The sequence below is a fragment of the Pelophylax lessonae genome (genome assembly GCF_965119305.1).
Source record: "Pelophylax lessonae genome assembly, chromosome: 4".
NCBI classification, from domain to species: domain Eukaryota; kingdom Metazoa; phylum Chordata; class Amphibia; order Anura; family Ranidae; genus Pelophylax; species Pelophylax lessonae.
Genome location: NC_138771.1, coordinates 132,095,519 through 132,114,173, shown reverse-complemented (window position 1 = coordinate 132,114,173; position 18,655 = coordinate 132,095,519). Strand labels below are relative to the sequence as shown.

Here is an 18,655-nt window from a genome sequence, read left to right as displayed (position 1 = left end):
TATAAGCTAAGACAGAAATTAAGGGAACAGATCCCAGCAGGCAGCTCCATGGTGGCTAGCCAAGCCCAAAGCTACCATATAGGCCATGAAAAATATATAAAATAAAAAAACAGGGTCAGTCCATCCTGTCCCTCTAGGGCCCTGCTCAGGAAAGGGAAGGGAGGGAGAAGGAGGGAGAGTGGGGAAAAGACAAGGAAGGAGCAGAAAGGGTGGGAGTAGGGGGGGGTAGTGTGATCAAGGAGGGGGAGTGGGGAGGGGCAAAAAGGGTGGGAGTAGAGGGGGGTAGTGTGAAGGAGGGGGAGTGAGGAAGGTCAGCCCGAGGGTTACGGGAAGACCACCAGCAATGGCTCAATATCAAACAGATACAGAAAGCATTATAAAAAATATATGCAAAAGGGGTGAGATAATAAACCAGCTTCAGACCAATAAAAATCAAAAAACAACAGTGAAAAGCAAAAGTAGTAGTGGGAGAAGCTGGCAGCATCAGCCACAAAAGACAGGGAAATGTGGTTATGAAAAGCAGTAATTTCAAAAGGCACATTGAGAGAACCCCAGTGAATAAATACTCATCACGGAGCCGTGGGGCCCAAATTCTCAGTCCTCTGGTGCAGCTGGAGTGCGTTGATGGGTTCCCTACTGGTAGGTCGGGAACGTGGTCTCCTTCTGGGTCTCCGCAGACCTGTGGGGGGGGGGGGGGGGACAGCAAAGGCCCCAGGGCAGAGAAGAAAGTTAAGCTAGTCAGGGACAGACACAGCGGGTTTGTTCAGAAAGGCAAACAAGGCCTGCAGTTGATCCGGTGAATAAAGATAAAGTCAGAGCCTTGCTTTTTAACAATAAGGTGGAAGGGGTGCCCCTTCCGGTACGTTGCCTCGGCTGCGCGAATAACCTCTAGCAAGGGGCCCAGCATCCCCATCGCCCGCATGTGGCAAGAGACATCTGGGTACACATGGATGGAGGCCCCGTCAAAGTCCTTAATAGTGAAAAAATTGACCCTGCAGAGGACATCGCGGGGCGGGGGAGCTGAGCCGGAGTCCCGCTGTGCTCTCGAGGGTGCACGAGCACCTTGTATTCTGTGGAACGGTCCAATGCCAGTGCTTCCATGGGCGGTTTATCCAGGAGTTAAGGATAGCAATAACCGTGGAGCGCAGGTCAGAGCCCACAGTAGCCTCAGGGATCCCCTTAAGTCGCAGATTATTGCGCCTGCTGCGATTTTCACTGTCATCTAGTCTCAATTGTACATCAATAAAGTGCTGCCGAATGGCCTGTTGGTATGATTCTAAAGCTGAGAGTCTGGCCTGTGTCGAATTGGGAGGATTGCCACCCTCTCTTCCACAGATTCTACTTGTGTGTGAATGTCCTGCAGCTCCTTAGAGAGCATTAACAACAGTAGCTGCCATTTCTTGTATGTTCTGTTTAGTGGGCAGATCTGCAAGCATCCCCCTAATGACACTTTTAGTCTGTGCAGCCAGGGTATCTGAGGGTCCAAGGGGAGAGTCTGAAAGGGGGAAACGATCTGGGAGTCTGCCCTGCGATCGTGGGGCTGATCACCACCCGGGGGGATAGTCTGTGTGTTCAGTACCTTTTTGGCCGTCTGGCCTGCGATGCTGGCCCAGGGTAAGTAAAGGCTGCTGGCGGAGAAAATAATGGGAGGATTGTAGAGGTAAGCTGATCGGTAGGTTGTGTGGTGAACCCAGTCCCCGGCCTGTGCAGAGCTCCACGAGGTGCGTCCTCACCCCGCCAGGGCTAAGGCAACCGTCTGCCTGATCCATTGGGATATGGTCGCAGCAGACGCAGTAAGTCCTTTACAAGGTCCCCCAGTAAGGACAGAAAGGGCATCTGATTTTTTTAAAGACTTAGTAGCCGCCAGGTAAAAACCCTAAGCCCCCGAACAACATCCAAAGAATGCAAGGCAATTTTCTTGGGATACTTGGGCTTGGGACAAAGTGAAGGCAGCACAATCTCTTCATTCAAATGAAAATCAGAAACCACTTTGGAAGAAAAGACCGATTAGGTCGGAGTACCACCTTATCTTTGTGGACCACCAAATAAGGTGAGCGGAAGGACGGCGTCGCCAATTCAGACACTGAGGGCAGAAGTGATAGCCACCAAAAAGTTCTCCCAAATGTTCTCAAAAGGAGGCTTTTAAAAAAACAGAGAATACCAAATTCAGATCCAACGGAGGTAGCAGTGGATCTTCTCGGGGGAGCCATACGGTGCAATCCCTGAATGAAAGTGCGAATTAAGGCATGCGTAGCTAGTGGGCGTTGGAAATATAGAGCCAAAAGCCAACACTTTGCCTTTGATAGTGCCCAAAGCCAACCGCTGTTCAACCCCTTTATGCAGAAAGGCCAAAACCCTAGCTACTTAAAAACAAGCGAGGGGTCACCCTCAGTGATTCACACCATGACATGTACGATTTCCACGTACGATGATAGACTGTTCTGGAAGACGACTTCCTGGCCTTAATGAAGTAGGAATTAGTAGGAGTCAGAAAGATCTCTCTCTCTCTCTCTCTCAACACCTGGCTTTTAACAGCCATGCCGTTAAAGCCAGCGAATGTAAAGCAGGATGGAAGATCGGCCCTTGAGATAGCAGATCTTCCCTGAGAGGAAGTCTCCAAGGAGCATCGGCGACCAACTTTACCAGGTCTGTGTACCCAGACCGGCGAGGCCAGTCTGGGGCCACAAGAATGGCCGGAATCCCTTCGACCTCTATCCTACGTAGAAGCCTCGGCAGGAGTTTCAGCGGAGGAAAGTCGTAAATCAGCCGATACTGACCCCATGGAGCCACCAGTGTGTCTGTGGCATCGGGCAGAGGATCCCAAGACCTGGCTATGAACCTCTGAACTTTCCTGTTGAGAGAAGAAGCAAACTGATCGACCATGGGCATCCCCCACCGGACACACAGGAGATGAAACCCCTCCGGGTGTAGGGACCATTCCCCTCGATCCAACACCTGACGACTCAGGTAATCCGCTTGCCAGTTCTCCACACCTAGGATGTGTATGGCAGAGAGGGCTGGAACAAACTTTTCCACCAAAGTCAGAATCTCGGCCACCTCCCTGGCCGTCAAGAAACTCTTGGTGCCCCCCTGGTGATTGATGTAAACCACAGCCGTGGCATTGTCTGATTGAATACGAAAAGGACAATCTCGCAGATGAGTCGTCCATTGGCTCAGAAAGCTTTATTGCTCTGAGCTCCAAAACATTTATAGGTAGTTTTGACGACTCCACTGTCCAGGTATCCTGGGCACACAGAGCTTTCCATGCAACCCGCCCCAGCCTGACAGGCTGGCGTCCATGGTCACCACCGTCCAAAACGGCAGAAAATAATTGCCCTGGCATAGTGCTGGCGACTGAAGCCCCCACAACAGAGCCAACTTTGTTTTGTGGCTCAACCAAATCAACTTGTCCAAGGACTTCGTACCCTTGTTCCATTTGACAAAAAGAATCTTCTTTTGTAAAGGTCTCGTGTGAAACTGAGCAAATGGAACCGCCTTGAAGATTGATACCATCATACTCAAGGTCCGCATACAAATCCGCAGAGAGGACAGACTGTTTGCCAAAAGCAACCAAATCGCCCCCTGCAACTTCTGCAGCCTGTCCAAGAGAAGAAAGACCCTCGCCAAGGCGGAATCCAGAGTCAGGCACAGATAATCCAGTCTCAATGAAGGAATCAGGCTGATCGTTTGAAATTGATATTCCATCCAAAATCTTGCAGGGTTCTAACAGTGATCAACAGACCGCCCAACAGGGCTGAATGAGAGTTCGCTCTCAACAGATCATTCAGATACCCCAGTACCACAATCCCCCATTGGCGCAGCAATGCCAACATGGGGGCCAGTACCTTGGTAAAAACTCTGGGAGCGGAGGCGAGACCAAAGGGTAACGCCACAAATTGATAATGCTCCTCTGCTACGGCAAATCGAAGAAACCGCTGATGCCCTGCGTAAATGGGGATGTGTAGATCTGCATCCTTGCTATCTATGGAAGCCAAATAAGTCTCCCTGGTGTAGGGACGCCACTCCTGTGCGGAATCCATCCAAAACATCTGTACCCGCACAAAGCGGTTCAGAGCCTTGAGATCCAGGATTGGACGCATCTTGCCCTCTTTTCTGGGCACAGCAAGCAGGTTTGAATAAAACCCTTGAAAGCATTCTGAGAGGGAACCAGCACAATCACCCTTTGTGCAAGCAGATCTTGTACCATCTCTCGTAGATTCCCTTAACCGGTCTGGAGACAGATGTAGACTGGATGGGAAGAACCTGTCCGACGGTCGAGACCGGAATTCGATCTTGTACTCTGATCGGATCAGTTTGCAAACCCATTTGTAATGAATCAAGGAGATTCATGGTCCCGGAAAGAAGCAAAGAAGTCCACCCCACCCCAGAAGCGGGTGAGGGTGCCCCTTCATGCAGACGAGGATTTGTCTGCAGAACCGGACTGGTCAGTCTTTGGTTTACCTGACCATGGCTTCTTAATACCCCCAGAAGGCCTGAACGGCTTCCCATTTTCTTGCGACACGGAGGTACGAAAAAGCTGCCTATGACCAGTGAAGGAAGGCCCCCGCCTATAACGTGGCACCTTGCCCTTAGAGGGTTGAGGGAGAAAAGTACTCTTCCCACCCGAAAAAACCTTTGATCCGTTTATCATCAGTTTTATCCAAACAACCTCTCTCCTGTAAAAGGAAGGTCAGTAAAAGCATTCTTCGAAGCCTGGTCTGCCGACCAGCTTTTCAACCACACCATGCTAATGGCAATCGCCACTGCAGAAACCGCATCCAAAGACATCACACATGAACACAAGGTCTTGAGCCATCTTGTCCAGGAGTTCAAGCAGCGCCGGGGGGATGGCTCTGTTCAGATTCTATGTTCCCCTTAAGTAGCTTCACCCATTCAGTGACCGTCTGGGACACAAGAACATTCAGAGAGATTGTTTTTTGTATGGAACCCGCCAACACATGTAGATGGCGGGACAGAGACTCCACCCATCTATCCATGTGGTCTGTAAAAGCCGGGTATTCCTCCACCGGAACCACAGTGGACTTATTCAATCTGGAAACTGAGTGATCCACTTTTGGTGGCACGGCCCATCGAGTGGAAACCGCCTCCTAAAAGGGATAACCGAGTTTAAAGCGATTGGGCATCACTAGCATGTGCTTGATGTGCCGCCATTGTTCATTTACAATATGGTCAAAAGGCTCCAGACAAGGAATCACCTTGCCTGACTTTTGGGCTTTTTGGGAGCCAAAAGACACCTGCGTACCAGACGCTGTAGATTCTCGCACGAAACAGTGCTTCCACCAATCCGCGTTCCCACGCGGTGCCTCAAGAGGCCAGGTCCTCTTCACCATCAGAATGCGAGGACATAGATCCATCAGGATGGGGAGCGTCTATAGCAGTCATATCTGCCTCAGAATCTGAGGATACCACCAATGAAGGGGAGGCAGCGGACGTTTGCGGCTATCAATACTTTTGAACACAAAATCTACCTTTGACACCAGGCTTTCCAAGAGTGCTGTAAAAGCAGACAGACTGCGACCCAGAGGGTCCCGAAGCCGCACTGAGGGATCTGTAGGTGAAACATTGTCCTGGGACTCCATTTTTCACCAAATAATGCAGTGTCACTACGAAAAAAAAAATTGCAAAACCGCGTTCCCACCACCATACTAGCGGTATCACAAATCCCAATCCAGTACAATCTGTTAGAGTAAGGAAAACCTAAAGGGGACCCCAAACACATTACCCAACCGCTCAGAAGGCTTGCTGGAACCTTCTGTGAAACAAAATAAAAACGATCTGACACAGGAAATAGAAATAGAAAAAAATGCCTTGGTCATTGCTAGATCAAATGTGTCATGCCTGCTGCCTGTCCAGTGACCGGAATTACAAGAAAATGGCCGCCCAATGCATTCCTATGGGGAACTAACAGAAAATGGCTGCTCATACATTGTCCAAGGAAAACAAGGAGCACAAATCTACAGCAAAATGGCAGCCCCCACTGCGCCATGCGGTCTCCTGTAATATTACTGCCACCCAAGGTAGGAACCTACTAGGGGAAGGGGGGGAATAAGTAACTATGTCTGAGAGGCCAGAGGAACCAAGGGATCTCCCGAGGGTCCGACCATTCCCAGGAGGGTTCCCACGTCCACCCCTAGACCACTAGAGGATTGGGGGGGGGGGACAACATTACTCACCATACCTCGGTACTAGGTGTGCGCCACTCTGAACAGACCACCTCCTCCCGGGGTGGGGGTGCTGCCAGCCAGGGGGTATGGTGCGACTTAGTGCGTCACTTGCAGGCTCGTCCCAAACCATTGGGGCTCTGTAGTGGTGACGCCTAGTGCTGGACTATAACCTGCTCACACTCGCTGGCCAGGCTGGGAGACCATAAGGATCGAGATTATCCAGTCCGAAACCTCAGGCAGCTGTTACTTGTAGTTCTCCAGGAACTTCCAACTAGTAAATAAAAATTACATACAATAAAAATTTCCCTTGTACATAGGCTAAGACCGAAGATTACAAGTGTCAATTGACTAGATGTCAATGCCTGCCTCTAAACAGCTGCATAAAAAAAAAAAAAAACCTGAAAAACCGGGAAAAAAAAACATGCCTGAAAAACGATACACTCGGGTGAGAATGGAGCCTAAAGTAGAAGTTTGCAGTAGTAAAATAAAACAAAAATACATCTATTCTCACCTGCGTGCTGCAGCTGTCCACCACCCACTCGAACACCGAGAATTTTGATTGCTCAGTTCTGTGTCAATTTTGAGCAGAAAGCGGTAACTGTCAGGTCGCTGCTCTCTGCTCCTCCACTGGAGCGCCAGGCTTTGGCAACCAGCTGTGCACAGAGACCCAGAGCAAGCAGGTAATCAGGCAGCTCGGTGGATCCCATTAATAAATTATCATGATACTTTCAGAGTCTGCAGCCTAAAGCCTGCTGTCAACTGAGTCTGCTTCACAGGAGACCAAAAGTATTGCACTCCTGTGACCCAGAAGAGAAGTATGACCAAAAAATCTTTGGTCATACTTTTTTTTTAAAAGAGTAACTCCACTTTTGAGAGCAAAAACAAGCCCCTCTGGGTGATCAATGTACATTGCAGGGATTTTAACAAAGTGTAGCAGACTCCAACCTTTTGTGGCTTTAAAGAAATAGCTTTGTTTCACCAGACTGATCCCATGCTGATTCTGAACGAGGTTTATTAATTAGCTGATGCATTTTGTGTTCCGAGGAAAGCTGCAGTGTCTGCATCCCTTTAGAAGGGATTAACCCTTGGGAAGGATCTTTACCAAAAAAAAAAAAAGATTTTGCAGGGGGTGCTTAAAATCTAACATTTTTCTTTGTGTAGACTTCTGAGAAAATCAGTGAGCCAGACATAGAAGCAGGCAATGACATCTGTGGATGCATTCTGATCATCAACTCCAGGTGGCCATGTTTTAGAGAATTTGCAGAAAACTGCAGTGTTGCAGACTGAAAAGGAAAGGTCATTTTTAGTAACATTAAAACACGGCTTGTGTAGCAATTGTATATACTATATTTTTCTTTGTTTGCTATATTTTTCATGAAAATTGGACATACCCTTTAAACACACTGATGCAGACATGTATAATTCTACTGCATCATAAAGAAAAAAAAAAATGTATCATATTGTGCACTTTTCAGTGCAGAAGGTTGGCTTTAACTTTATGCAGCTGATATACAGCAGCCTGTGTTGAGTGTTAATTACTATGGCATATGTGCATTATAGTACAATCCTCTGAACAGGTGGGCCAAGCATTGATACTTTTAATTACTGCTCTTAAAGTGTAACTAAACCCAAAAAAAATGATTATGTAGCTTACGAATCACTGGATGTTGTGGCAGCATTCTTGTTTTTTTTACCCTTTACTTTCATGTGGTGATCGATCAGCCAGTAACACACTGTTGGCCAGTAACACACTGTTAGTCTAAGGGCAGTTGCATTCACCCCTCCACTGTATCTCTGGAGGAGCAATGTAGCTACCCTTGCACATCAGCATTGTCAATCATTGGAGAGGCTAGTGTTGAATAATCCAGTAGATTTAAAAGCCTAAATTCAGTTAACACTTTATAGGCAGTTGAAGCAAACATTTTTTTTCCCCGTTTGAAACAAAGGTTTTACATAAATATATAAAAGCTGGCCATTGTCAGCACCAATGTCAGTGTTAAATGGTTTATTTCATGTTATAACTTATCACGTGCAACACCATGGCAACTTCGGATCAAACGGAGGCCAAGATGGCAGCCTCCTTGGCTGTTAACGATATGAGGATATATTAGGGGCAGACTATCATTTGTGGCCATACTGTTACTTTAAGCTATTGAAAATTTTACCTGCCATTTATTTTCTTTTTAAATAAGAGTTTATATAGCTGTGCATATTCATGAAAAAGTAAACCAACTAAATTATTTGTTCATATTAAGAAATGTAATGGAAAACCGCATATCCAAAATAATCATTGCATTGCTTTACTATGTGTAAATTGGTAGTGCTCCAGAATGTAGAGAGATGACAGCATACAGAATAAATCAACCTTACAAGGGAATACTTAAAGATCCTGGTATGTGTACACAAGGCTTGTAGCCAGGAGGCTGTGCTTAGCCGATCAGCTTTGGGCACAAGCCTGAGCCTCAGCTCTAACCACGCAAGAAGTGCTGGTGGTTGTCTGGCATACTTTGCTGCAGGATATAAACACATAACAAGCTGCCAAATCACAGAACAAGCTGCTTAATATTCTGGCCACTTGTTCCTGCAGCGTACTCCAGAGTTCAGCATTCGCCTTTCAGCAGAGCGCAAGATGAGAAGGCAATACAGTCTGTTACATTGTAGTGAAAGGGGGGGGCAGGCCCTTTAAACAATTTACACACACAGGAAGATTTACCCTGTAGAATGCATGGAGGCAAAGCCAATTGTATTTCTTAAATTGCCTTTTACAACTATTTCAGCCACTACAGATTTCACACAGAAAGGACAAAAAGCTTAGAATCCAACCACTCAGACACTGAAAGCAACAATAAAGCATACCTCCCAAGAATATGTTTTAAATGAAATGGTGATAAACTGGTATGGTTCCAAAATGCAGACCAATAATAAACCAACAGATATGGACAATTGCCAAAGAAAAGAAAGATAAGACAGTCCCCCAAGTACTGTTATCACTTACAGAACTCATTGACCTCTAGACTGCAGATAAAGAGAACCAAAGCCGACAAGATTTGAAATTATAATAGCCAAGAAAACTATAATTACGCAACAGAACAAGGCAAGTTAAAAGCTGTAAATACTCCTGATTCACAAAAACACAAGACACAGAAAACAGATGTACTGCTACTAGAACGTGGAAAATTTGAAGAGCTGTACCTTCAGGCTAAAAGAAAGAAGAGTTATATCTAGGATGTAAAGACAATGCACAAAAAAAAAAAATCAATCTACAAAAAGCATACTAAAAGAATGGAACCTACAAAAGACAGATACACAAAAATTGGAGCATGTTTGCCATGGCATCGAGGTTTGACTTCTCCGATTCCTAAAACAAGAAAGTAGGTGGTTGAAGGAAGCTTCTAGGGCTACGTATGGTGGAAGAACCGAAGGATCAAAAAAAAGACGAGACAACAAGATGGTTTATCAAGGATCTCAGGTGGTGGGTTGGTGAGGAAAACGGGGCACACAGATTTACTAGATCTCATCTAGCTACTAAAAATCCACTACGATACGGGAGAAGGGTGGACTCACTCTGCAAGACGCTTACGGTGGCCTGGGCTCGGATCCAAGTTATGGATGGGTTTTGTCTCAAGTCATTCCGTCGGGCGTCGTTGCTTGCCCGGCACTCATATGTGCCAGAATCTTCCAGTGTCAGACGTGTTATTCTCAGCACACTCACCCCATTTGTGCCATAGGCTGTATTTATAAAGACCCGGCGCTTCCGTGCACCATCCCATAGCTGTTTGAAAGACTCAACCCGGTTGACTTCAGCATACCACCACTGGATCTCCGGTGTGGGGATCCCCGCCACATCACAGTAAAGTTCAAAGGCATCCCCTGTTAGTTTAGTTTCTGACATAGGCGACTTGACAAACCCAGCTATGGTTAGAGGGGTTAGCGGAGAGGCAGTGATAGACCAGTGGGAAGAAAAGGACAAGGTGCAGAAAGAAAAAGAAAAGCAAATAAGAATGCAGATAACAGAAAAGATTAAAAAGAAAGACAATTTTGTCTAATTTACATTTTTTTTTTTTAGCACGGATGGTCTTCAGAAAAAAAAAAAAAAAATTAAACACTTCCATTGCATCAAATTATCCTTCACACCCATCTGTAAACTTATATTTACACTCTTAACCAAAATCATAATCTATAAAGACGATTATATGTATATCTGTACATTTTCTTACCATTAAAGCAATAGTCAAACCATTGGACTGTTTTTTTATTTTTATTGTAAGTGTAAACAGGCAAAAATAAAAACTTTTGTAAGGTTACCATATATAGTGTACACAAATGTTTTCTTTTATGTAAGGCTTTCAAATTGGCCTTATGTAAAATAAAATCAATTACCTTGTGCTACTACCATTTACATGATTCCCCCCCCCCCCCCTTTAAAATGTCTCCCGGACTAGGAAGCCACGTTGTGTAATTGTCTATCCAAAAGTGCTGATTTCCTCAGGTAATTCCTTTACTGCACATGCACTAGAATTCTCAGAGGGAGCTCCAGCAAGTATTTTAATAGCTGTTCATTAAAAATAGCCATCATAGTGTTACAAAGCAATAAAAAAAAAAAGATATCCTTTGAGACATGCTACAGTGGCTATAAAAAGTCTACACACACACACCCCTGTTAAAATGTTGGGTTTCTGTGATGTAAAAAAATGAGACCAAGATAAATAATTTCAGTACTTTTGTCCACCTTTAATGTGACCTATAGACTGTACAACTCAAGTTAAATAAACTGAAATCTTTTAGGAGGGGGGGAGTAAAAAAGAAAAACTAAAAATAATGTGGTTGCATAAGTTAGCACACTCTTATAACTGGGGATGTAGCGGTGTTCAGAATTAAGAAATTACATTTACTCATATTAAATAGGAGTCAGTACACACCTGCCATAATTTAAAGTGCCTCTGATTAACCCCAAATAAAGTTAAGCTGTTCTAGTAGGTCTTTCCCGACATTTTCCTAGTCCCATCCTACAGCAAAAGCCATGGTCCACAGAGAGCGTCCAAAGCATCAGAGGGATCTCAAAATGTATCAGTCAGGAGAAGGGTACAAAATAATTTCCAAAGCATTAGATATACCATGGAACACAGTGAAGACAGTTATCAAGTGGAGAAAATATGGCACAACAGTGACATTACCATAAACTGGACATCCCTACAAAATTGATGAAAAGACTAAATTAAAACTGGTCAGGGAGGCTGCCAAGAGGCCTATGGCAACATTAAAAGGAGCTGCAGGAATATCTGGCAAGTACAGGCTGTGTTGTACATGTGACCACAAGCTCCCAATTTCTTCATATGTCTGGGTTATGGGGTAGAGTAGCAAGACAGAAGCCTTTTCTTACGAAGAAAACATCCAAGTCTTGCTAAATTTTACAAAAAAACATGTCTAAAGTCTCCCAAAAGCATGTGGGGAAAATGTGTTATGGTCTGATGAAACCAAGGTTGAACTTTTGGGCCAGAATTCCAAAAGATGTGTTTGACACAAAAACAAAACTGCACATCACCAAAAAAACACCATACCCACAGTAAAGCATGGTGGAGGCAGCATCACGCTTTGAGGAGATTTTTCTTAAGCTGGAACGGGGGCCTTAGTCGAGTTAGAGGGAATTATGAAGAGCTCCAAATACTAGTCAATATTGGCACAAAACCTTTAGGTTTCTGCTATAAAGCTGAACATAAGAAGGAACTTCATCTTTTAGCATGACAACAACCCAAAGCATACAGCCAAATGCAACCATATTTTAATTTTTTATTTTTACTTCCCTACACCTAAAATATTTCAGTTTGTTTTCAACTGAGTTTTACAGTTTTTAAGTCAGATTAAAAAGGTGGAAAACGTTCTGAAATTATCTATCTTCATCCAATTTTTTTACATCACAGAAACCTGGCATTTTAACAGGGTTGTGTAGACTTTTTATATGCACTGTATATAGATTGACTTTCCATTTACTTTAACCATAAATTCATGGCCAATAAAATCCAGAGACAGATCACTCAATTCAGTGAATTTTTCGCACATAATGAAGTCACTTTCTTGATCGTGTTTGAGTAGTGTGTGAAAAGACCACTCACTGATGAAACAGGTGGAGTGTGCGTTTGTTCTGTAGTTTTACAGCTCATAGATGTAAGTGTTGATTTAATAGACAACCAGTGTAAGACCTTGCCTATTTCTCTAATGTTAATAGGTAATAGTGCTCTCTGAGAAAAATAGAAGGACCAGAAAAATCAGACTTGTATCGCACGTGTTGTGTCCTACAGTCACATTAAAAGCAGCATGTCACTTGCATAGGCAGTAAACCTTCCACAGATATTGTGGCACGTCAACTACAACTCAAGTTTCTACGGCAACTATCTACTCTACTACAGTCAGGGAATGCTATTTCCAAGTGCTGTTTTTCTCAACAGATTGAATAAATGATTAGGTCCTGCATGCTGGAAAATTATAATGTAAAGAAAATTTACTGTGATAGCACACTATGAAAGCATGTATTACCCAACTGTTGGGCATGACACTTGAATCACTTCAGAAATTCTCACAGTATTTGGCCATCAAAGAACCCGAGAAAAAAAAAAAATGTCCCTCATCCACTGATTCAGGACTCACTTGTGCAGTAACATGAAGGGATTACTATTTCTTCCATTAAAATTCTCCAATGATGGATAGCACTGCTGTTGCTAGCAAAATCCTGCTATTACATTATAATCTTAAAATGGAAACTCCAAGGGCAGCAATGCGTTTATAAAAGATACAGGCTCTGGGGCTATAAACCAGATCACAGCTCACAATCTAGTGGTACCCTGACCTGGACTAAGTCTGTAGGATGGGATCTCAAACATTTCAGACTACTCTGGCTCTACACTAGTTTCAGTTAATCAGGTAATAAAGCCAGAATCAGGATGACACATTCCATGGACCTTGCACATATTTTTCCACATTTATTCCCTCAAAGGTTGCACTCATTATACAATAAAACTTAACTCCACTTTTTTTTTTTTTTTTCAACAACAATCCCCTCTGGGGGGGATCAATGTACATTGCAGGGATTCGTAAACTTTGTTGCAGATTCCTACCTTTTGTTGTTCTGAGGAAAAAGCGGTTTGTATGTGTCCATGTGCAAAATTAATCTAATGAGGGTTCTAATGATGAAAGTGGCAGGGTCTGCACCCCACTTAGATGTGATTTCCCTTTGGGAGTATTTCCCCAAAAATGATATTTTTGTTGCAGGGGTTGTCCAAAATCTTACTTATATCTTAGTGCAGAATTCTGGAAAAATCAGTAAGCCAATCACACAAGCAGGAAAGGACATTTCTGGGGGGTGTTCTGTATACCATCTGTGTACAGAACACCTCCAGGTTGCCATATTGCATTGCACTTTACAGAAAATGACAGCGCTGCAGATTGAAAAGGAAAATTCATTTTTATTAACATTCAATTACAATATGACTTTTGTCACGAGTATATAGTATATGCTATATTTTTTCCCACAAACGTGGAGTTACCCTTTAAGGATAACTGTATTAAGTAATAAGATGGTGTGTCTTTGGAGGTCCCTCTTACTACCACCTGGAAGGTGCCGATGCAATGCTGATTAATAGTGTCCATTTTTCCCCAAATCCCCTCTTATTATACAGCCAATGTAATAGCAAAGAATGCAATAAGTGGGATGTTTGGTGTCTGTCAAAAGTGACCATAAAAACCATTTCAGATATCCTTTAAAAGGTAATTGCAATGAAAAAAAGAGAATGTTTAATTAAATATAGCAACTTAATTTGAACAAATGGTTGTGAAAGCAAAATTCATATTGTTATTGGTTCTCTCAAAATGTAATATATATATATATATACACATACACACACAACAGAATTTAACAAGCTGAGAATACTTCTCTGCATCCTCGGATTAATGCCCCTTTGGAAACCCAAAAAGCCTATTGACCATGAACAAATGCAGACTATTAGAAATATAAGTGTATTTGCCATAAGCATGGATAGTCAAATAAGTAACTAAAAATGTACAATGTCAGAGGATTGTCCTAAAATGATTGTAACATAACATGGGAAGCATCTAATATAAACACCATAATAAAATTAGGACATGTAGCAAAATTCTAAAGGTACAGTTATGCATTCTTTTCCTTTGCTGCTTTTACAGTACTGAATAGTAACACATCTACAGCAGCCTGTGCGTTTTCGCTCTCTAGCTCCAATACCTATACTAAAGCCCTTCCCCCACAGGACTTCCCATTCCTGGATCCTCCATCCTGCATTGCAGCATCCTCTGCAGCTGCCTTCTACCACCTTCTGTAGATTAGATGCGCATGCAGGCACAACCCCACTGATGCCTTGATTGCTGAGCTGTAATCTGCTAATGAAGGGCTGGCATAGAAAGAGTGATCGTGCACAACACTTATTTAGCAAAGAACAGCCCCGACACACACACACAAACAACAATTATGTTGAAACTACACAACACTGAGACACATAAGCAAACATTTTGCAAAAAGAGTAAAGTGCCAAGTGCAATTTTGAAAATATAAGCTGCAAATTGGGTGTGCCACCTCTTATGCTGCCAATAGCAACCAGATATGTTTAACTATAGAAATGCCAGCTTAGCCCTCCACTGGCTTAGTAACCTTGTTCCCAGGCTGAAGCATGTAAAGAAAACCTGCAAAAAACAAACATAGTAATAGCCAACATTCCAATACACACTACCTGTTTACTTCATGTTGCTATGATATTTTTAGAATGTATCTGTGGGCTGCCTAAAAGATTATTAGCTTGTCAAAACCCAATGTTTCCATAGCAACTATCTTAAGTATTGCTCAAGGTGTCCTATTTTTCAATTTTTTTTTTTTTTTATTTATTACAGCAAACCAAAGAATATATTTTTTTTCCTTAAAGAAATATAATGCTTATGACTATGGCCTTTTCTGACAGTATTTACACAGTTTGTACACAGAGAAAGACGCTACCTTCCCACATTCTGCCTAATCGAGGGGAAGATGCAGTGTTTCTCTAGTGACGCCGTACTGCAGTGCAGTGCATATATTCAGGCCAACCATTTCCCTAAAGCATTGTTATGAATGCTATTTGGGGGCCTGCTGAAAAGAAATTCAGTGATTGTTCACAGAGGGTGGACAGCAGACATCTCTCACAAATGTGCAGGAAAGAATACATCATGTTCAGTCAGACATTTTGCAACTTAAAGCCTTATTTAACACAAAACCAAAAATGTAAAAAAACATTGCAGCTTACTAATCCTTGGATGTAATGGCTGCATTCGTTTTTTTTTTTTTGTTTAGACCTTTTTCTCTGTTTTTACCAGGTCATCAGGCCACTAACACACCTCCTGTGTGCATATACTCTGGATGAAAGAGCAACAAGAGAAACCTTTGGACAGCAGCATTGTCAGTCTGGGGAAAGGGGAGAGTTACATTTACTAGAAGATTAAGATACAGCCATTAAAGCAACAGTTTTGTTTATTTTGGGATAAAGGTTTTACATAAATCAAAGCTGATCATTGTAAGCAGCCCTCAAAATTTCCATTCGCCTGTTCGCATTCGATAGGCTGCACCAATGGCCACCGAGGCGGCAATGATGGGTACTGATAAACTGAACTGATGGGCACTGAGGCTGCACTAATGAGGCCATGTTAACTTGTTGCCGCCCGCGCTATAGCCGAAGTACAGCTACAGCGCGGGCTCTAATTTTCGGGAGGCCGTCTTTATAGTGACAGGCTCCCCGCACGCTCCCGCGAGCGCGCATCGGGAAAAAATCGGTGTCGGCCGTGTCCCTTGGACACAGCCAATCACAGATCGTGGTAAATGGCCAATCACAGCGGCCATTTACCACGTGATCGGACCATGCAATGAGAGATGATCTCATATGTAAACATATGAGATCATCTCTCATCGCCAGCTCTCTTTCCTCACACAGAGACTGCAGTGTGAGGAAGAGCAGAACAGCGATTAGGGGACACAGAGACATGTAATCAGGGCACTGATCACCAGTGCCCTGATTACAAAAAAGGTAAAAAATACAATAAGTGCCCACCATCAGTGCCCACAATGCCTGCTCATCTGGGCGCTGACTAGCAGCACTATGGGCACTGATGGTGCTGCCCATCAGTGCCGCCCAGCAGTGCCACCTCAGTGCCCAGCAGTGCCACCTCTCAGTGCGGCATATTAGTACCTCCTCATCAGTGCCACCTCATCAGTGCCCATAAGTGCAGCCTATCAGTGCAGCCTATCAGTGCAGCCTCATCAGCGCACATCAGTGGAGAAAAATGTATTTATTTTCAAAATTTACTCGCAGAAATTTTCTTCAAAATTTACTGTCTTTTTTCTTTTTGTTTTGTAAGAAAAAAACCCCAGAGGTGATTAAATACCACCAAAAGAAAGCTCTATTTGTGTGAAAAAAAATGATAAAAATTTCATATGGGTACAGTGTAGCATGACCGCGCAATTGTCATTCAAAGCGTGAGAGCGCTGAAAGCTGAAAATTGGCCTGGGCAGGAAGGGGGTGAAAGTGCCCGGTAGGCAAGTGGTTAAGGGCAGACTTAGGGGCAGGGCAACTGGTGGCAAGGAGACCTTAAGGCCTGGCTAGGAGCTCAGAACCTGAAATTTTAAGCCCCGATTGTAAGCACCACTGTCAGTGGTAAATGGCACATCCCTCCAACAGCTACATCTGCTGGACAGATTGTTCTGTTGAAAAACAACACTTTCTGGTTAGATAACTAGGTAAAAAAGTCTAAAGAAAACAAATGCAGCAACCACATCTAACTGGTACACCGCAATATAATAAAATGTTTGCTTTCAATGACATCTCCAATAGATCCATTTGGAAATGTTAACACCCACTTCCCAATATATTGTAATTATCCAATGTAAATTATTTTTTTAATCATAAATAAATATTTACTGCCACCTCAGTTAGCGGTCCTTTTAAATTTAGGCTCCGTTCACATGTAGGCGTTTTGGGGCGTTTTTGGGGAGTTTTTCTGCTCTAGGATCAGCTCTCAAAATGCCCAACAAGACAAATCCTATTCATTTCAATGGCCCCTGTTCACATCTGAGCGTTTTGACGCTGTAAGCAAAACGCCCAACGCTCAAAAAAGTACATGAGCTTCTTTTTGGGCAGATTACAGGCGTTTTCCATTGGTTTCTATTCAATCTAAAAACGCCTGCACAAAAAACGCCTGTAAAAACGCCTGTAAATCGCGGTAAAATTGCGGTAAAAATCGCGCGAAAACGCTACGCTCAGGTGTGAATGTAGCCTAACTTGTTAAAATCCATTTGAGGGCATGTTCACACTATGTTTGGTGGGGTGAGGAAAATAACCCAAGGCTAAACATAAATACCATTAACCAGGACACAAGAGCCCCATCTGAAAAAATAAAAGCTTAAAGAAACACTCCTCGAGAGAGAAAAGACCCTCTTAAACAGCAGCCTGCAAAACTTTGCGGCCAAAAGAAACATCCGCAGTTGCCAAAGTATCTACCTTCTAGAATTTTGTGAAGGTATGCACAGATGACCAAGTGACCACCTTGCAAACTTACGATACTGATGCCTGACGGAAGGCCCAAGAAGCACTCGCCCGAGTAGAATGCGCCATGACAGGGAAAGGTGGAACCTGACCTTTAATGGAATAGGCCTGAGACACCGTCTGTCTGATCCATCTGTAGATGGTAGCTGAAAAAGCGGCCAGCCCATTTCTTGGTCCATCCGTAACCACAAAAATCGAGTCTGACCTTCGAAAGGACTCAGTAGCTGCCAGATGCACCCAAATCGCACAAACCACATCCAAGTTTTGCAAAGCAAATTCCTTGGGATGAGCCGGCTTGAGACACAAGGAAGGCAACACAATGTCCTCATTCAAATGGAAGTCCGAGACAACTTTGGGTAGGAATGATGGACAGGGGCGAAGAACTATTTTATCCCTATGGACCACCAAATAGGGACTGCGACAGGATAATGCCATCAATTCCATTACCATGCGGGCCGAGGTAATAGCCACCTAGAATGTCACCTTCTGGGATAACGTAGACAAGGTTGAATGAAAAAAAACTTAGCAGTGTACTAGGCTTAAGGGTGGAAAGGGGGATATCTCTGATAGCTTTGAAAGGTGGTTTTTAGAGTGCCAAGACAACCAAACACGGATGTCTGGGTGACACCAGTGATCACACAATGGGAGCTGGAATAAGACATACGGGTGCATCCCAAACAATTAGAATATCAAAAAATTATTTTAGTAATTCAATTTAAAAAGTGAAACTCGTAGATATAGATTCATTATACACTGAGTTCAAATATTCCAAGCATTTCTTTCTCTTTTAATTTTGAGGATTATGACTTCTAGTTAGTAAAAACCCAAAGTCCAGTATCTCAGAAAACTAAAATACTGTGAAAAAGTTCAATATTGTAGACTCATTGT

At 43.5% G+C, this 18,655-nt stretch overlaps 1 protein-coding gene across 1 annotated transcript in view; it reads right to left on the bottom strand.

Annotated features, from left to right (window-relative positions):
- NPTN (neuroplastin) overlaps positions 1–18,655 on the bottom strand; it is a 200,430-nt gene that overhangs the window by 143,026 nt on the left and 38,749 nt on the right. The window contains exon 2 of the mRNA XM_082254942.1: positions 9,750–10,097. Within this exon, the coding sequence (XP_082111068.1) occupies positions 9,750–10,097 (348 nt within the window). The remainder of the gene's footprint in view (positions 1–9,749; positions 10,098–18,655) is intronic.